The sequence below is a fragment of the Metarhizium acridum genome, assembly GCF_019434415.1.
Source record: "Metarhizium acridum strain ARSEF 324 chromosome Unknown scaffold_72, whole genome shotgun sequence".
NCBI classification, from domain to species: domain Eukaryota; kingdom Fungi; phylum Ascomycota; class Sordariomycetes; order Hypocreales; family Clavicipitaceae; genus Metarhizium; species Metarhizium acridum.
The window spans coordinates 433,477-451,062 of NW_027094019.1; the positions used below are offsets into that span (position 1 = coordinate 433,477).

General features: G+C 44.7%; 5 protein-coding genes and 1 non-coding gene across 7 annotated transcripts; 3 read left to right on the top strand and 3 right to left on the bottom strand.

Moving 5' to 3' along the window:
* The first annotated feature begins 1,399 nt into the window (after positions 1-1,399).
* Positions 1,400-5,025, top strand: J3458_006928 (uncharacterized protein). Its single transcript, XM_007817950.2, has one exon. The coding sequence runs from the start codon at positions 2,323-2,325 to the stop codon at positions 4,789-4,791; it is 2,469 nt and encodes an 822-aa protein (XP_007816141.2). The 5' UTR covers positions 1,400-2,322; the 3' UTR covers positions 4,792-5,025.
* On the bottom strand, positions 1,906-2,283 carry J3458_006927 (uncharacterized protein; the record flags this gene model as incomplete). Its single annotated transcript, XM_066119117.1, has 1 exon — positions 1,906-2,283. The coding sequence occupies one exon, from the start codon at positions 2,281-2,283 to the stop codon at positions 1,906-1,908; it is 378 nt and encodes a 125-aa protein (XP_065975753.1).
* A 52-nt stretch (positions 5,026-5,077) lies between the features above and the next one.
* J3458_006929 (uncharacterized protein) lies at positions 5,078-5,848 on the bottom strand (the record flags this gene model as incomplete). The annotated part of the gene is made up of 3 exons (XM_007817949.2): positions 5,078-5,457; positions 5,532-5,774; positions 5,836-5,848. The coding sequence occupies 3 exons, from the start codon at positions 5,846-5,848 to the stop codon at positions 5,078-5,080; spliced, it is 636 nt and encodes a 211-aa protein (XP_007816140.2).
* A 526-nt stretch (positions 5,849-6,374) lies between these two features.
* Positions 6,375-8,797, top strand: J3458_006930 (uncharacterized protein). 2 transcript variants are annotated; one of them, XM_007817948.2, is made up of 2 exons: positions 6,375-6,820; positions 6,885-8,797. In XM_007817948.2, exons 1-2 carry the CDS (start codon positions 6,566-6,568, stop codon positions 8,172-8,174), a joined length of 1,545 nt encoding a protein of 514 aa, XP_007816139.1. In that variant the 5' UTR covers positions 6,375-6,565; the 3' UTR covers positions 8,175-8,797. The 2 variants fall into 2 exon arrangements, with proteins under 2 accessions (XP_007816139.1, XP_065975754.1); XM_066119118.1 differs by having other exon boundaries at positions 6,421-8,797.
* Positions 8,798-10,050: 1,253 nt separating this feature from the next.
* LKH1_1 (serine threonine protein kinase CMGC group) lies at positions 10,051-13,281 on the bottom strand. Its single transcript, XM_066119119.1, has 6 exons — positions 11,878-13,281; positions 11,655-11,730; positions 11,243-11,590; positions 10,729-11,191; positions 10,590-10,677; positions 10,051-10,523 (listed from the first exon to the last, which is right to left on the bottom strand). The coding sequence occupies exons 1-6, from the start codon at positions 12,886-12,888 to the stop codon at positions 10,338-10,340; spliced, it is 2,172 nt and encodes a 723-aa protein (XP_065975755.1). The 5' UTR covers positions 12,889-13,281; the 3' UTR covers positions 10,051-10,337.
* Positions 13,282-13,970: 689 nt separating this feature from the next.
* On the top strand, positions 13,971-14,050 carry J3458_006932. Its single transcript has one exon. It is a non-coding gene; the product is annotated as a tRNA-Arg (tRNA).
* The last annotated feature ends 3,536 nt before the right edge of the window (positions 14,051-17,586 follow it).

Sequence of the window (17,586 nt, forward strand, 5' to 3'; positions counted from 1 at the left end):
TATATTAATGTTTTATTATCCTGAACTTATAAGAGGCTTTAATAAGCTAGCTAGGTTATAATTAAGGCTTATATACTAGAATTATAAGTAAAAAGCTTTATTTATAATAAAAATAAACGTATTAAATACCTTATAAATTATTACTATTATAGAAAATAAGTTAAATCTTTAGGTTAATTTATTATAAGCGTTAGCCTTAAAGATATCTAAAAATAATAAGCTAAAACTATTATAGTAGAAATAAAGAAGAAAAGCTAGCGTTAATTATAGCTTACTTAATTAATATTAAGATAAGAGATAAAGAAGGTTAAAGATAAATAATAGCTTAATAAAAAACATACTATTAATAAGCGCGAGAAGACCTTAACCTTTAAGTAATAGCTTTAATATACTAACTATTAGCTTAAATACCTATCTTTAAAGGCTTAAAATAAAACCTTTCTTAAATTATTAAATTATAAGGAAGATAGCTTTATAATTAATATATAATACCTTTTTAAGGTTTAAGAAGCTATTTAAAAAGCTTAATAATAATAAGATCGCTTAATTCTATTAATAATAGACTAAATCTTTTTAGAATATTTTAATAGTAATAATACCGTTTAATTTAATCTTAAAGCCTTTAATAATAATAATAATAATAATATTTATAATAAATTTAACACTTAAATCGCTTAAGAAGCTACTTAATACGCTAAAAATACCCTTATTAAGCTTAATTAGCTACTATAATTATTATTACTAGGCTTACCGTGCCCTTAATAGCACGTATTAATTAAAGAAGCCTATATAAGGCCTTATAATTAAATTTAATAGTATATTAAAGAGTATTAAGCTAATAAAGCAGCTATAAATAAATAGAATCTCTAGTTATTTCTATGAAAGCTTATTAAATATTACGGGCACCTATAGGTAGCTTTTATAGCTAAGCCTAACTTAACTAACCTCTTTATAGCTTAAAAGGGCTTAAATCCGCTGTTTTTTACATTTTTATTAAATGTATATATACTTAAAGGCCTTTTAATAGCTAAAATTAAATATATTTACCTTTATAAAGCTACGTAACATAAAAAAAATCATGCTTTTATACCCGTATAGGCAATTTACATGTAAAGGTCTAGGTGGGGACTGTCCCGGTGTTTTGTGGCTGTCCCGGAATTTTATGGCCAACTAAGTGGCTAGCCCACTTAGTTGCCAACGGGTAGATGTGTGAAGTTTGAGGTGGTTGATGAGCCGATTACATCAGCACCACTGGTGACTGTATTTGGTTGGCCCAGCCACGGATGGTTCCCTATGTGTGGCTCCCTCGGCTGTCCCAAGTGGAGCTTGAGGCGAGTTGGACTCGAGCATCCACTCACTCTCACTCTCACTCTCACTTCTCATCCAGCAAACGCAGTCACGAGACTGGGCTCCTCACTGTCTTTGGCCAGCTTCTGCCATCGCAGTCACACACACTTTACCCCACGCCATCACACCTGGCCATCCTGTCATTGCGTTACACTCCGGGGACTGGCTGGACCAGACACTCGCGCATGCAACAGACCACGCACCGCATCAAACCGCCGTGCCGTGGCCACACGCACTTCACGAGAGTCAGGTGCTCTCATCACTGCCCATCTCTCTGATGCCCCATGCACGAGCCGGCAGCCCTATTATCCCATCTCATTGCCGTTGAAGCCAGCTGCAGCCCCTGTCTAGACGGGGTTCGTCTGGGGACTGCCGGGCCAAGCAACGGGTGCTTGAGGACGGGACATGCATGTGCACCAACTTGAGCATTTGACACGCTTTTGCCACTCAGCCAACAGGAAGACCGGCTTGTATAAATGACCCTGTATCAATAAGCTATATAACCGACCAGATACCAAGGGTTCAAACCATTTCAGGAAAACATAAAAAGGAAGAGAATTAGCCATTGACGCACATAGTTGAAGCAAACTGGCGCCGTTTCGATTCTTCTTCTTTGGCCGTCTTCGCCCGCATCCCCACCATAGCCAGAGCCTTCTTCGATATCTGTTCCCGCAGGCTGTCCGAGATCGGTACCGCGAACGCTTGCTTGATTTCCATCTTGACACGCTTCCACTTGTCAAGCTCAAGCTTCAATCCCGCATTTACCGTTACTTGGTCCGTCGCCAAGTTCAACGCGCGAACAAGGGTCGCGTTTTGGACCTGGTCGCGAGGCAGAGCCGGAGGATTCTGCTCGGTGCTCGAGACTCTCGTTCGGCCCCTCGTGCTACTGGTCTCGCAAGCAGCCCGCGGAGACGACTGCGGCTGCCCTCCAAACATGTCAAGGCTACAACGCCGAGGTCCCTAAATTCGAACAAGATGCCCTCCTTCGCGGGGCTGACGGCCAGCGGGTGTGGCCCCGGCACAAGTGATGCATCGCAGGATGCTGGGGAGAGAGGGGAAAGAGGCTACAGGCGGAGGAAACTCGCGGCCATGGCAGGAAACCTTTACCGCAGCGGACAGCAAGCTGTCACGGATCTGCGGGATTCGTATGTGCAATCGAGAGGCAGAGGCATCGACGACTTTGCAATGGACCAGAGCACTCACATTCCTGGCGCATTCCCCGATGTTGCCATTGCCTCGCAAGGTAATGAGCAGATGGTGTTGTTTCCGTCATACGCCAAGAGACACATCAAGCGAGATTGGACACGAATGGCGCAGAATCAGCCGGCGGACCAGCCCGAAGCACGGAATGAAGAGTGGTGGCGGCAAGAGTGGGAGAAGCACGAGGATGAGAAAGCGGTTGTCGACGTGGATGTTAGAGGGTGGATATACTCACCACATGTTGGTCCCATGACAAGGAGGAATCGCATTCTTATCGGCTTGGCCCGCCAGTTGAGCGGAATATCGGCCCCCAAGACGGATCAAGGATACGGATCGGCTACTGGCGAACCCAAGACGCAGCATCAAATACACGCTGAAATCCACGACCAGGAAAAAATTGCACAGAAGGCGGCCATGATTGAGAAGCGCGGACAGGAGGAGAAACGAGTCGCCTACGCAGGAGGCTACAGCGAACCGTCGCAGGATCCCAACACACTAGGTGTTGAATCGGCTTCTCGTCTCGGACGACGTGGCAGCCACACGCCTGATTCTGCACCACCAAGCCCAAGCATGCCGGCTCGACAGCCGTCTGGTCTGGGCGAGCTGACCGATGCGGATCTGGCTGTGGCAAATGCCAACCTGATGGCCCGCGTGGCTCCGTTCCTGACAAACCCTCTGGTATCCATGCCCATCACTATTTTCTTCTATAATGATACCAAGTCCCAATCCAAGACCATCTTGACAGACGATGCCGGCCACTTCAATATTCGAGTCGCCCTGGAGTTTATTCCCACGCATGTCAGAGTGCTCGCAAACGAGAAATTGTCCACCACGCAAGAAGTCAAAATCACGGAATCGGCAGGCATCAGCTTGATCAGCGACATTGACGATACAATCAAGCGCTCCAATATTTCAGCCGGCGCTCGGGAAATCTTCCGCAACACATTTGTGCGAGATCTCAACGACATGACCGTCGAGGGGGTGCGAGAGTGGTATACAGATATGCATAGGCTTGGCGTGAGCATGCACTATTGCTCCAACAGCCCATGGCAGCTGTTCCCTGTCTTGGCTAGTTTCTTCAAGATTGCTGGCCTGCCCCCGGGATCCCTCCACCTGAAGCAGTATAGTGGAATGCTGCAGGGGATATTTGAACCGGTGGCAGAGCGAAAAAAGTCAACCCTGAACCGCATCGTCAAGGACTTCCCGCATCGAAAGTTCCTTCTGGTCGGCGACAGTGGCGAGGCGGACCTTGAAGTGTACACAGAACTGGCCCTGGCCAACCCCGGCCGTGTCCTGGCCATATTCATCCGAGACGTGACCACACCAGAGGCAGCCGGATACTTTGATGCTGCGTTTGACTTTACTCATCGTAAAGTATCGAGCATGACGCTAGATGACGGTCGGCCGGGGAGCGTCAAGTCGGCAAGCCGACAGAATTCGGCGCCGGGTGCCGTGGGTGAAACAAAGGCAGCTTCGGGACCTGTCATGGGCACGCTGATTGACTTTTCTGACGAGCCCGAAGAGGTGAAGCTGGATGAAGCCGCGGCGCTTGCGCAAGTAAAGACGGTCAACTCAACTCGGCTCGCCGGTGCTGCTACAAACGCGCTTGCCGGACGAACGCCGCCGCCTCCTCGACCAGCAAAGCCGGCTGCACTGCGAAGCGCACCGGCGCACGCCAACGTGTCAAATGTTACCGCCAAAGCCGACATGCCGCCGCCCAAACCGAAGCGACCGCAGGGCCTCGGGGCGGCTGGCCTTCAGCCTCTCACGACCATACCCAGTGCAGGTCAAGACGGCGGTGCCCAGACGACGAAGGACTCGGCAACACCTGCGTCACCGGAACAGGACCCTGTCCCTCCTCCGCTGCCCAGACGTCGATCCGGACTCAAGAGCATCAGTCCGCGTCTCTTTGGCAAGGGGGCGTCATCATCCAATGCAGACGTCGACTTTGAGCCCCTGCCGCCGTCGGCTGCTGCTGCACCCCCGCCGTCGTTTGGATTCAGCTACTACCGCTCAGGATCGCGGTCAGGATCGACAACGCCGTCTGGTTCGCCGACCCTGGGCGCCCAAGGCGTGAACAAGAAGCTCGAACTGTGGAGGAGAAGGCTGGCCCGCGCCCAAGAGCAGCTGGACCACCACGGTGTTGCGCTGTATACTTGGCGCACAGGTCACGACGTGGTTGCCGAGGCGGTGGGCATCGTGACGTCGGCGCAGGAGGACATGAAGAGAAGGCAGGGGAGGTGATTTATATACGATGGACGATTTCGGCTAGCATAGCGTTTGAACTTTTTAATAGACTATGTTTTCAAGTAGATTTGGCGGGAAACAAACTGGCTAATTTTTTTTTGAGAGGTAGGTATTTATCCCGTAGGCTAATATCATTGAGATTCGTAGTACTTTGATGCTGTTGTCACTTTGATTGGCATTCACTCTCATTTAAAAAGACTACATGTTTATGCATACAGTCTGGACCGCGGGCCCCCCCCAGCGCCATCAACGCCAGCAAAAGCACGACAAGCAGGATTCCCAACTAGGCCACCTTTTTCGCCGTCTTGCCCCCGTTCAGGAGGTAATACACGGGCAGAAGCACGAGGGCGCCCAGCACGCACAGCGACGTGCTGAACAGCTGCCACAGCAGCCAGAGCCAGGGGCCGACACGGGGCACCAGGAACTGCACGCAGTCGTTCATCTGGTACAGATCCTCCTGAGCGGAGATGTAGTACTTGGCGCGTTCCTGGCCGGGGCCGGAGAGGGCGGCGCGGGAGGCGGCGGCCGAGGACGAGGACGAGGTGCGCTGCTCGAGGGTCAGGACGGTGAGGAGGCGCACGCGCGCCGAGTAAAAGGGGATGAACCAGACGGCAAAGGTCTGGTGGATATTGACGTAGAGCGTGTTGGTGCGCTGGTCAAACACTGGCAGGTTTGGAAGAGAGTGTCAAGACTTGGAGGAGAGGTGCGTTTTGGTCTGGCTGCTGGGCTTGGCTTACCTGCCGAGTCGACGGTGATGTCAATGTTGGGACTCAGGGTCCGGTACCAGCGGTAGATGCACAGGATGACCCAGAGGGAGTCGGTGTTGCGGGCCAAGGGGACGGCGCCCTTGCTGAAGGACGGTACGTGGCAGAAGGGGTGGGAGAAGGAGGCGTTGGGGGAGAAGTATTCGGCGAGCGTGTCCTGCTGCTGCTGGGGGGAGCCGGTGGTGAGGCTGGTGATGACGGAGGCGATTTCTTGGGCTGAGAGGCTCTGTCAGCGGCGGGTTGAGAGCTTGGGAGGGAGGAAGGGGAGATAGAGTACCTGGGTGTTCCATTTTAAAGGGGGTCTAGGCTGTTGGTGATGTGTTGGTGATGGATCTGACGATGGCTCAAGGAGGTGAGGTTGGAGAGGAGAATGGACAACTGAGCTTCAACGAGAGTGAGAGTCCAGTTCCAAAGTCGAGAGTGTGGTTTTTGAATTAGTCTTTTGCAAAGAAGCAAGTCAAAAAGGCAGACGCAGGGTTAAAAATAGAAAAACCCCTCTCACTTCATATCGAAACTGAGTCTTGGACGGATGCGAGACGCGACGTCACAACGGGCCCGTTGTCGACCTGGGCATCCGGCCCGTCGTAGCCGTAATCGACGATGGTCGATCCAAGCACAAGCCATTGCCGCGCATCTCCGCTTTCCAGGTTGACGTCTTGTTGGTTACTGGGGATGAATGGCGCTGCCATCTGAGAGAAGTCGGAGGCAGAGAGAAGCGGGAGAGACGGAAATTGCATGTGAAACTGGACCCATCTGGTCACTTTGACGTCATCACTTTCTCACCTTTGCTACAAGCAGACACTTGCGCCGGGCTTGCATTGCCCAACAATCCAATGGATGCCATGATGGCGCAGATACGAGAGAGACGGGGGCTCACATGTTTTGGTATTTATGGGCATGTGAAGGTGTTTTTTTTCGTTCAGACCCTTTTCTTTTTTCTCGCATCCCCATGATATCACAACATTGACCTCGTGATTTTTTTTGTTTTTTTTTTTGCAGAAAACACCATGGCGTCCAGGTCGCAGCTCGCCAACCCGCTCCTCAACCCGCTCCTCTTCGTCTACCAAATCATCCAATGGCTCATCAACTACGCGCTGTCGCCCAGCCCGCCCCGGGCGGATGCTGAGCTGTCCCGGCCCAAGATTGCCGTCGTGGGCGCCGGCATCACGGGCATCACGGCCGCCGCCCACTGCGTCGGCCACGGCTTCGACGTGACCATTTTCGAAGCCGGGCCCGAGGAGCAGCTGGGTGGGATTTGGAGCGTATGTTGTTCTCCTTTTGCCCTTTTGCCTTGCGGCTGACCATGCGTGGCTAACGTCGTGGCAGAGAGTCAACGACACGTCGGCGCTCCAAATCCACTCCGTCATGTACCGATTCCACCCCTCGGTCAAGTGGGAGCGCGGATATCCCGACCGCAAGCAAATCGTCCAGCAGGTCACGCAGCTCTGGCGCAGGTACAACCTCCAGAACAAGACCGTGTTCAACTTCAGGGTCGACAAGGCGTACCAGGACGACAAGGCCCGCTGGATCATCAACAACCCTTCCAACGGCCGCTTCGACGGCCTGGTCGCCGCCGTCGGCACCTGCGGCGACGTCAAGATGCCCAACCTGCCCGGGCTGGACTCGTTCAAGGGCGACGTCTACCACTCCAGCCAGCTGACGGGCAAGGACGCCAAGGGCAAGAAGCTGGCCATCATCGGGGGCGGCGCGTCGGCCATCGAGGCGCTCGAGTTCGCGGCCAAGGCCGACGCCGCCAAGGTGACGATTGTGTCGCGCTCCGAGAAATGGATCATCCCGCGCAACATTGTCGTCGACACCCTGCTGTCCTTGAACATCCTTGGCCAGGAGACGCTCCTCTCCTTCGTCCCCGAGTTCCTGCTGCGCAAGCTCTTCTACCGCGACCTCGAGGACATTGCGCCCGCGCCCGGCAATGGCCTCTTCATGGACACGCCCATGGTCAACTCGGACATCATGGCCAAGCTGCGCGACGGCAAGGCCGCCTGGGTCCGCGGCGACATCGAGGCCGTCGTCGAGCGCGGCGTGCGCGTGAACCGGCGCGCGAGGGGCGTCCCCAAGGGCGGCCCGGGCCACGTCGAGGTCGTCGACGCCGACATGATCGTCATGGCCACGGGCTTCAAGCGCCCGTCGCTGTCCTTCTTGCCCGACGACTGCTTCGCCGACCCCTACCCGCCGCCCAACTGGTATCTCCAGACCTTCCCGCCGCCGCACCCGTCCGTGTCGGCCATCAACTGCACCTACGTCTCGGCCATTGGCTCCGTCGGCAACTGGCACATTGGCATCTACACGCGCATCCTGCTCATGTTCCTCGTCGACCCGCTCACCCGGCCCAGCCCCTTTTGGATGCGCCGCTGGATCGACATGACGCGCCTGCTCAAGCGCTCCAGCCCGACCGGCGCCTTTGACTTCTTCACCTACCTCGAGCTGGTGTGGTGGTTCGTCTTTTGCGTCACCATTAACCCCTTCCGCTGGAAGTGGGCCGTCTTTGTCTTTCTGGGCGTCGGCATCGACTTGCCCAAGGCCTTTGTCGAGAGGGAGAGGAAGGTCCTGAATGGCGTCGAGGGCTACGAGAACAGGGACGCCGGGAAGAGTTTCTAAGGGGGCAAGGAAGTTGCTGTGAGCACCGAACGTCAAATTCTCTGTAGTTGAGGCTTGGCAGACATGACTTTTGCTCTTGGGGAAAGTTGCTGGGTTTTGGAGCCTGGGCAACATTTTGCTTGAAAATGTACTGTTGGGATAAGAATATATATGGTCATGATGTGCGAAACGCGGCATACAACTCGAGTCCAAGGAGTTGTTTGTTATGTCGGTAGCAGAACCATGGTATCAGATATCAGGTGCCTTTGATTTCTTCTTCTTCTTCTTTTTTTTTTAAAGTCACGCTTTCCAATATTAAAGAAAGCCAAAGTCCATCATAAAACGTAGTAGTTGGCGTGATTGTAGAACAGTCAGAGCGTCGTGGCACAAGGCATATATGACTGGTAGTCGTCTACAATTCAGAAGCACCAACCCGCCCCAACTCCCAGATACCCACCTACATTCTCTGCTGACCACGGGGCGGGTGACATGCTGTTCTTCCAAGAAGGTGGCCTCGCGTAAAACATTGGGGAGTACGGAGCACTGCCCATGTCAAGCTGATCGCCGCATCTCCTGATCGCCAAGGCCGTATCTCGCACACTGCGACGGGCATCGAGAAAACGGAGGGCGCTGTCTGGTGTCTAGAGCTCTTACGAATATAGTGAATACAATTGTATTTTATATTATATTATATTTTCATATATTATACTTAAATATAATATAATATATAATTAAAATACCTATAAATATATTTTAAGTAAAAAAGACTCTTCTTTTTTTTAATTAAAATTATAAGGCTAATTATAAGCCTTATATCTTATATAATTATAATAAGCTAAATTAACTCTTGAAAAGGTACTACTTTTTATTATTATAAGTGATTATATTAAAAGTTATAAGCGATTAAACGTTCGCTTTACTTTACTTACTTTTTATTATAAGATATAACCTTAATATCTCGCTTAGTATTAATATTTTAAAGTTAATTTTTAAAGATTTGGAATCACGTGATTTTAAGCTTTATTTTAATATATATATATTTATTTATTTATTTATTGAGTACCCTAGAGCTATTATAAGCTATTCTAGTACTTCTACATGTAGTATTTTAATATATAATATGCTTATATAAGCATTTATTTATAATATTAGATATTTTATAGCCTTATGATACATTTATAGGTATTTTTATCTTATAATATATTATAATATAATATAATATAATATAATATAATATAGTATAGTAAAAATATAAAAAATATAATACATTTAAAGCTCCATATAATATAATAGGCTTTTAAGAAGCTTAGCATTAAAAACCCTTATATTTTAAGGGTTATAAGGCTTTATATCCTATATTTTAATAACTATTATAAAGAGATATAAGAGCTTTATATCTTATATTATAGTAAGTATTATAAGAGGTTATAAAGTATTATCTTTTATATTTAAGAAGTTATAGAGTATTATATAATTAAAATACAATTAGAATACTCTTATAAGACTAATAAAATAAAGTTAAAGAACTAAGAATTAATTCTTTAATATTTCTAATATTTTAGCTATATATAAAGGTAGAATTCTCAGCTAAACTTTTTAAAAGAATAAGAAATATATACTCTTTTATTTTATCCTTTATTATATACCTTTTCTAGGTCTTAATAATATTATATAAGTAAATTATATAAGATAAATAAGTATTTAGAGAGAAATTTAACTATTTAACTCTAGTATACTCGCGTATATTAGTTTATAAAGTTTTACAATTAGACTACTATATTATTATTAAGAATAAGTAATAGTATTTTAATAATAGTTCCTTTAAGATACCGTAAATTATCTTTAGAAATTAAGCTTATTACTTAAAGACACCATTTTCATTCGTTATTTATAACCAGTTCGTTAGCCTTCTAGTAAGATATTAGCACCTAATAATAAAGGATAGTATACTAAACACCGGGGCCTTATAGTAAAAAAAGAAACTCTTGCTTCCGACTTATGCTATCCGTTATATCCTAGTCACACAAAAAAGACTCGGCTATAAAGTTTAAAAACGTACTACCCTTTCCTATAACTACTATTAAACAAAATAAAAGAGATCCGTTAACTCCGATAATCATGCTCATATATATAGCTATTATATTGAAGGGAAGGTAGGAGGTGACAGACCCAAATGGAGGGAAGTCAGCCATGTTGTCGTTCACGAATCTTGGCCGCTTCAGTGCCGTCGTCCGGTTGAGGGATTTCTTTAAACCACGGATGGTTCAAAGCCTGTTTAGCAGTAATGCGTTGTGCGGGATCGTACAGAAAGATCTTCCGAAGTAAATCGAGGAAATGTTTGAAAAATTGATTATTTGATGGGATAATGTCCTTGGAGAATAGTTAGCGGTCTGTGGATCAGGTGTTAGTGGGAATGCGAGAATGCGAGATACATACCTCGAGGCGTTTCATAGACTTAACAAATCTCCTAGATCCTCGTGTCGTTTCTAAGGTGGGATAGTCTAGCTTGAGGCGTTTAAAGTATCTATTCATATTAATACAGATTGAACAATAACATGTGGGCGCGTTAACGTACTTGGATGCAGGATTCCCACCGCTCCTTGTAGACATCTTGTTCACGGTCTGCACAAGATGGCTGTCTATCCTCGAGCCAATGACGGCCTGCATCATCGCCAGATGTTCGAGATTATCGTGTGTTTGGAATAATGCATCGCCAGTAAAGAACTCCACTAGGATACAGCCAATACTCCACATATCACAAGGGAATGACCATCCTAAGCCTAGGATAATTTCTGGAGCTCGATAATGTCTAGTTGATACCACGGAGGAATGATATTCATCCTGGAACGTCGCAGATCCAAAGTCAATCAACCGAATTTCGGTGTTTAATAACACTCGCCGTTGCGAGGCCTGCCGGTTAATAGTGGTTAAAGATGAGGGGATTTTCCGGTTATAAGTAAATGCCTGATACTTGTCGTCTCTTAGGAGGATGTTCTCCGGCTTGAGATCGGTATGTATCAAATTTAGGTCATGTAGAACTGGAAAAAGTTAGTGGGCGAACAGAGTAAACGGGCAAGAGCTGTACTCACAGGCTACACTGGTAAATAATTGGCGAGCGAAGTTTTGAATTTGGCTGTTGGGAAAGGGCACAAAGCCATTGCCTTTTAAGAAGTCAAAGACGCTCTGGCCTAGCAGGTCCATAACAATGCAAATATGACCCTGGTAGTCAAAGGTGTCCCTCAGATGTATGCACCGATATTTATTTTCGTTATCATTAGCCTTAAGAGTAGCTAGTACTCGGAGTTCAATCCTTGATGCATCACGGTATTTTTGTACAGATCGAATGATTTTAACGGCAACAGCCTCATTTCGCTTCCGGTCGTGCGCCTGGACTACTTTACCAAAAGTTCCTTGGCCAAGAAGGCGAGTTATTTTATCTAAGTCATCGTCAGCTAAGGTTATTCAGTAATAATAGCAAGATGGCCTAAGAATTCAACGTGCAGTTTTCCGTAAGCTCCGCACCAGGAACGACTATGTAGTGGCCGTCGTCATCATCGGCTTTCCTTTTTGAGTAGTGCTAGTTCGCCAAGAGGCATTAATTAGCGTCACATTCAACAAAGACAATAATATTCCGCTACACTTGCGAGGTGCAGATACACGGGAACCAAGTGAGAGGAACAGCCGGGATGAGGTGAGGAAAAGACACAAGTATGGAGATACTCACGTCATGTACGACTCGGACGTGGACTTCGGCGACCTTTTTGGGGGGAAATGGAGGTGGCTTGTACGTGAGGCATGGGCCACCGAGGACATCAATGACCCGACGTTTTGCCTCATTGGCAGCTTGTCGGCGGGTAGTCCGTTTCCGCTTCAAAGGAGCGGGTGCGTCTTCGTAGTGGATGCTGGATGTAAGAGAGGTCGGTGCCGTAGTATTGTGAACCGAGTTAGTGCGATCACTGGAGAGAGTAGAGTCGTTGAGCGTTGCATTTTGCCTTGGTGTGTTTGTGCGAGAGCCCACATATTGTATGTGATAGCCGGGAGCAGCGTCATCCCGCCGTCTTCGCTTTACAAGGTGACTGGTGGTAAAATTCGTCTCATGTGATATGGCACACGCAGAAGTATGGCCACCTGTACCTGATGATGTCAATTTTCGGTCAGTAGAGGCCTCTGGGTCAGGGCTATCGTCAATGACGATGATTTCCTTGGGAAGGCCATTTTGATAAAAAGTATTCCAGTCGGGTTCGCGGCGGCGTTTCCGTGAGAGATGGTCAGCAATCCCATGTCTGGCAGCAGCCGTGGCAGTAGTGGTAGCCGTTGCACTGGCCATGGCGGATGTGGATGAATAATTATGATCGGTACGAAATCTCGGTGTCGTTGGAGTGGACGGTTCAATATGGCTGCGATGTATGTAGTGGCCGCCGTGAGGAGGGGGCGCCGGCGCTGATTGGGGCGGATGGTTTTGGGTTATGCCATCCGATGAAGGGTAGCCGGTCATACAGCTTCCGGACTGGTAGAAGGGCCGGAGGCGTGCCGTACTCGATGAAGATGATGATTCAGGCACGGACGAGTTGCACTGGTGTAGCAAAGAATTGGCAGCTGTGGAGCGATAATTTGTTGTTGTGAACGACGAGTGGTGACCCTGCCAGCTGTGATGGTGCGAGTGGTTGCCGTGGGCGTGAGCGTGAGCGTCGTGGTAGTGAGGGAAGGTGACCACGGCCGTCGTGGGCGTCGACATGCCTTTCGGGTGCGTGCCCCAGCAACCGGGGGAATGCGTGGTTGTTTTGGAGCAATCGAAATCGTCGCGCGGAGTTGAAGTCGATGCACGACGAAGGCCAGGAAGAACGTGGGAGTGCTTTCTGTTTGTGGTCGAGACGGCAAAGAGAGAAGAATGCGAGGTGAGGGCAATTCAGTAGCGGCCGACTGAACAGCCTGGAGAGCCAGACGCAAGAAAGGTCGTCACGTGCGAGAATCTGACGGCAATTGGAGGCGGCCAGTCAAGCCCTTGGGAGGGCACACTGGTTCAGGCAAACTGCTGACTGGTTATGAGGTGAGGGGGATGCACGTGGCGTGGTTTCGCACTTCCGGTTCATCGCAAGGTGCGCAGAAGCTGGTGTTCTGGTGCCGGTGCAGTAAGTAGTAACGGCGTCTGGAACTGTAGAAGTTAGCTACTGAATCAACTAATGGCTGCTAGCTGGGCGATGGACACCAGCGTTAGACTCCCGCGGTAACTTAACTCGGTGGGAGGAGTGTCACGTGACACTGTCCATATATCTAGTTGCCTACAGGCCCTAATTAGCTTAGCTTAATAAGGAATATTTATAATATATTATAACTAGTAATAATTATACGTTTACTTAAAAAAAATCGTGTATTAAAACTATAATTAATTTATTAGAATTAAAAGTATTTTTCTTATTTATTACTTATTTATTATTTATATCTTTAACGCTTTTATTAGCGTAATTTATTCTTAAAATTATACGTTTAATACGATTTCTTATTATAAACTATATATTTACATTCTTAGTTTTAAATAATTATACTTTAATTATTAATTAAATTACTTAATTATATAATAATTATTTAAGCGTTTTAAATTTTAATTTCTCTTTAACTTAAATTAAAAGTAAACGTTTATTTTAAACGTTTTATAATAAGTAAATATAATAACTTAAATAGCTTAATATTTACGCGTAATTAATTATTTCAAGTATATTAAAATCTATTTAAATTATATAAGGTAATTCTTTTTACTAGCTTTTATATAAATTTAAGTGTAACGCGTTACCCTAGTAAATTAAGTAATAGAATAACTTAGCCTTTATAGCGTAGTGGTTAAGCGCTATAGAGACCTATCTTAGTCTAGCAGGGAGCTGGTTTAAACCCGGCTAAAGACACCCCTAATTTTTCGGCTTAATTACCTAAAAAAGAAGAGGTTAACCCGTGCTTAAGCACGTAATTTTTAGGGGTAAAATTAAGCTAAGCTTACCTTAAAGATTAGTTAATAGGCTTAAAGCTTTAAGGTAAAAGAAAATTAAGCTAACACGTATTATAACTATAATATAATATATTATAAAAAATTAAGATAATAGGTTAAAAATAAAGTAAAAGTAAATAATTAATACTTATAACTTATACGAGAAGAAATACGCCTTATATATAACGTAGTATAAGGTAAAAAAGACTTTATAAATACTAGTAGATTTTTCTTTTTTTAAGGGTTTTTTTACTTGAAATAAGGGTTAACATACTAGAATAGCTTTAAAAGCTCTAGTGTACTTAATAATAATAATAGAATAACTTAAGCGATTATATATTTTAATAACGTGTTAAGAAAAAGCCTTATAAATAAGTAAGAATTATAAGAAAGAGATAGTATTATACCTTTTATATTTATAAAAGATTTAATTACTATTATTTATAGTATTATCTTTACTATTTCATATCCTATTAGTTGTATTAAGGGCTACTATATAGTAACTTAACTTACTTAATTACTCTCTTTTAACTTTACTTATATTTATTTTAAATTTTATTACGCTTTTAAGCCTCTTTAATTAATTAACGTTATACGTTATATTTTCCTTTAAAGAGAAAGATTACTAGAATTATTATTATAAATATAAATTACGTGTAAAACATAGCTTATATATAATATATAAATTATAATTAATTACCTAGCATTTAATTAATAGAACCTATTATAAGAGAAATAGCTTAATTAATTAATTAAAAATACTATATATATTATATTATAATACTCGTATATATAAATAGAGAATAAGTTGAACCAGAGCATTAGAAGTAGTATAGTTTTATAGTTTTATAGTTTTTATAGTTTCTAATATAATAAATAATATTAAATCTAATAAAATACTTATAAGATTATAAGTTTTACAGATAAATAGTATGAACTTTATACTATAAGCTAACATAAAAAAGTGGGTCCTTATAAGCTCTTATAAGCCTAGAACTTTAAAAACTATAAAATATAGTTTTTATAGTATAGTATAGTATAGTGTTGGGGACTGGCCATACTATACTACTGTAGGTATGCGTCTTTAGAAAGTAAGAATAAACTTAAGAAGAAAGAGAAAGAGAAAGAAAGGTTTCCCCCTTCTTACCCCCCTTTATATCCCTACCTAGCCCGTAGATTATCCGGGTTGGGTCCGAGCTGCCTCCGCATCGGGTCCGGCCTAGGCCCGAGCTGCCAGCTCGAGCCCATAACATATAGTGTGTTTTTAGAAAATTACATAATCTAGTTTTTAAGCTTATAATAAGCCAGAAGAACCCACTTTTTTATATAAGCTAATTAGTTATAATATTAGCTAATTTATGTATTTATTATTATAATTTAAGTATTTTATTAGATTTATTATTAATTATTTAAGCTTTTTTAAAAAATGAAAATGTAGTTTTCTTGTTAATACTCTAAGAATAACTACCCAGCTAGGTAGCCCTAGAAGTGAGGAAAAAGTAAAGTTTACTATAGTCTATAACACACTAACTACGCTAGAAGTATCTAAGACACGGCTTAACGCTAAGCCTAGAATAGTATGATATAATATAACGCTTAAAGAAAATTACGTGATAGCCTTAAATGCTTAAATACTAGAATAAACACCTAACTAGCGTATTAAGGGCTAAGGCTAACCTAAACTTAGCTTAAACTTATTATTACACACGCTTTAATAAACTACTATTAAAATAGCTAGTTTAATAGGTACCTTTAACTTATATAATTTAAAATACGCTTTATATAATTACAGATTATAATAAAGAAGAATAACTTAAAATAAAAGTAAGAGGGTTTTTCTTTTTATATAACACTTAAATTACATGTAAAAGTACTAGAATAGCTTATAATAGCTCTAGGGTACTTAATAATAATAATAATAATAATAGAGAATAACTTAAATAAATATCTTTTACCTAATAATTAAATATACTAGTATTACCCCCTTAATACCTTAACACTTTACGTCTTTAATTTATTATATAATAAAAGTATTCTTAAGCATTTAATTAATTTAGGAAAAAAATACTCTTTGATAATTAATTAATATAAAAACGCCACTAATAATAGCGGTCACAACTAGTAATAGCAGCCATAGTAAAGGCGATGGCAGGCCAGAGCTCGCCGCAAGCGGCCCCCAGCAGGTCCCCAAAGGGTGTAATAAAGCAGGCTTAGTAGTCTACTTGACATATGTATAAACTTAAGTAGTTATTCTCGCCCGCTTTGCCTACCCCTAGGACAACTCGCTCGTTGGCATCAGGGTCTTGTATCCGGACAAGAGATTACCATCAAGCTTGAATCCGTCCAGGCCAAGCACCCCCAGCTTAAGTACGAAGCCCGCGTTTACAAGTCTCTGCCTGGCGGTGTCGGTATCCCGCTTGTCCGTTGGTTCGGTGCCGAGCGTGACTACCATGCTAAGAAAGTTCTCGCTGAAGACCCCTCCTTCTCCTCGCCGATCAGCTCATCTCCCGAATCGAGTACATTCACGCGAGGTCTTTCATCCACCGTGATATCAAGACAGACAATTTCGTCATGGGCATCGGCAAGCGTGGCAACCAAGTCAACGTTATGAATTTCGGCCTTACCAAGAAGTACCGGGAGCCCAAGGCTCATGTCCACATTCCTTATCGCGAGAATAAGAGCATGACTGGCACTGCCTGATATGCTTCCACCAACACTCATTTAGGTATTGAATAGCCCCGCCGTGATGATCTGGAAGCTCTCGGCTACGTCATGCTCTACTTCTGCCGCGGCTCGCTCCCCTGGCAGGGTTTGAAGGCTGCTACGACGAAACAGAAGTATGACCGCATTATGGAGAAGAAGATGAATACCCCTACCGAGATTCTGTGCCACGGCATCCCCGATGAGTTTGCCATGAAGTGATAAGAAAGGACAAAAACAGGGCAATCTGAAAAAGACCGACCGACCTAAAGTAAGTTGTATAGAGGCTAGTGGGCTTTTGGGGTGCTTGTTTTACACTTGGTAGCTAACATGCATAGAATTATTCCGCCTCCTCCAACATGCGAAAATGCAAGTCATGCATGCAAGGCTTCGGCCTTCGTCCCGTTAACTGCTGTGGGTGCACCATCTCAGTGGTCTTCAGGCGATGAAGATTTGGGGACAAGGGCATTACCGCAACATAATGCCAGAGTTGTACTCAAAGCAGGGGCTTCAGAGGGAGCTGCCATCGCCGATTCTTCCATCCAATAGCACGTTGTTTGTAGCGATGTGAATTGTGGCCTTTCACCTATATCTGGAGAGTACTGGCTCAGGTTGAGCTCTACATCGAAAGGAAGTTCCGGCTTTGCTGCTGATGCTCATGTTGACACTGACCTCGTTTCGTCGTCCGCCGTTGATTAAAACACTGGGTATATGGCGGCAAAGATCGGGACTCATACCGACACCGTACACTCCAGC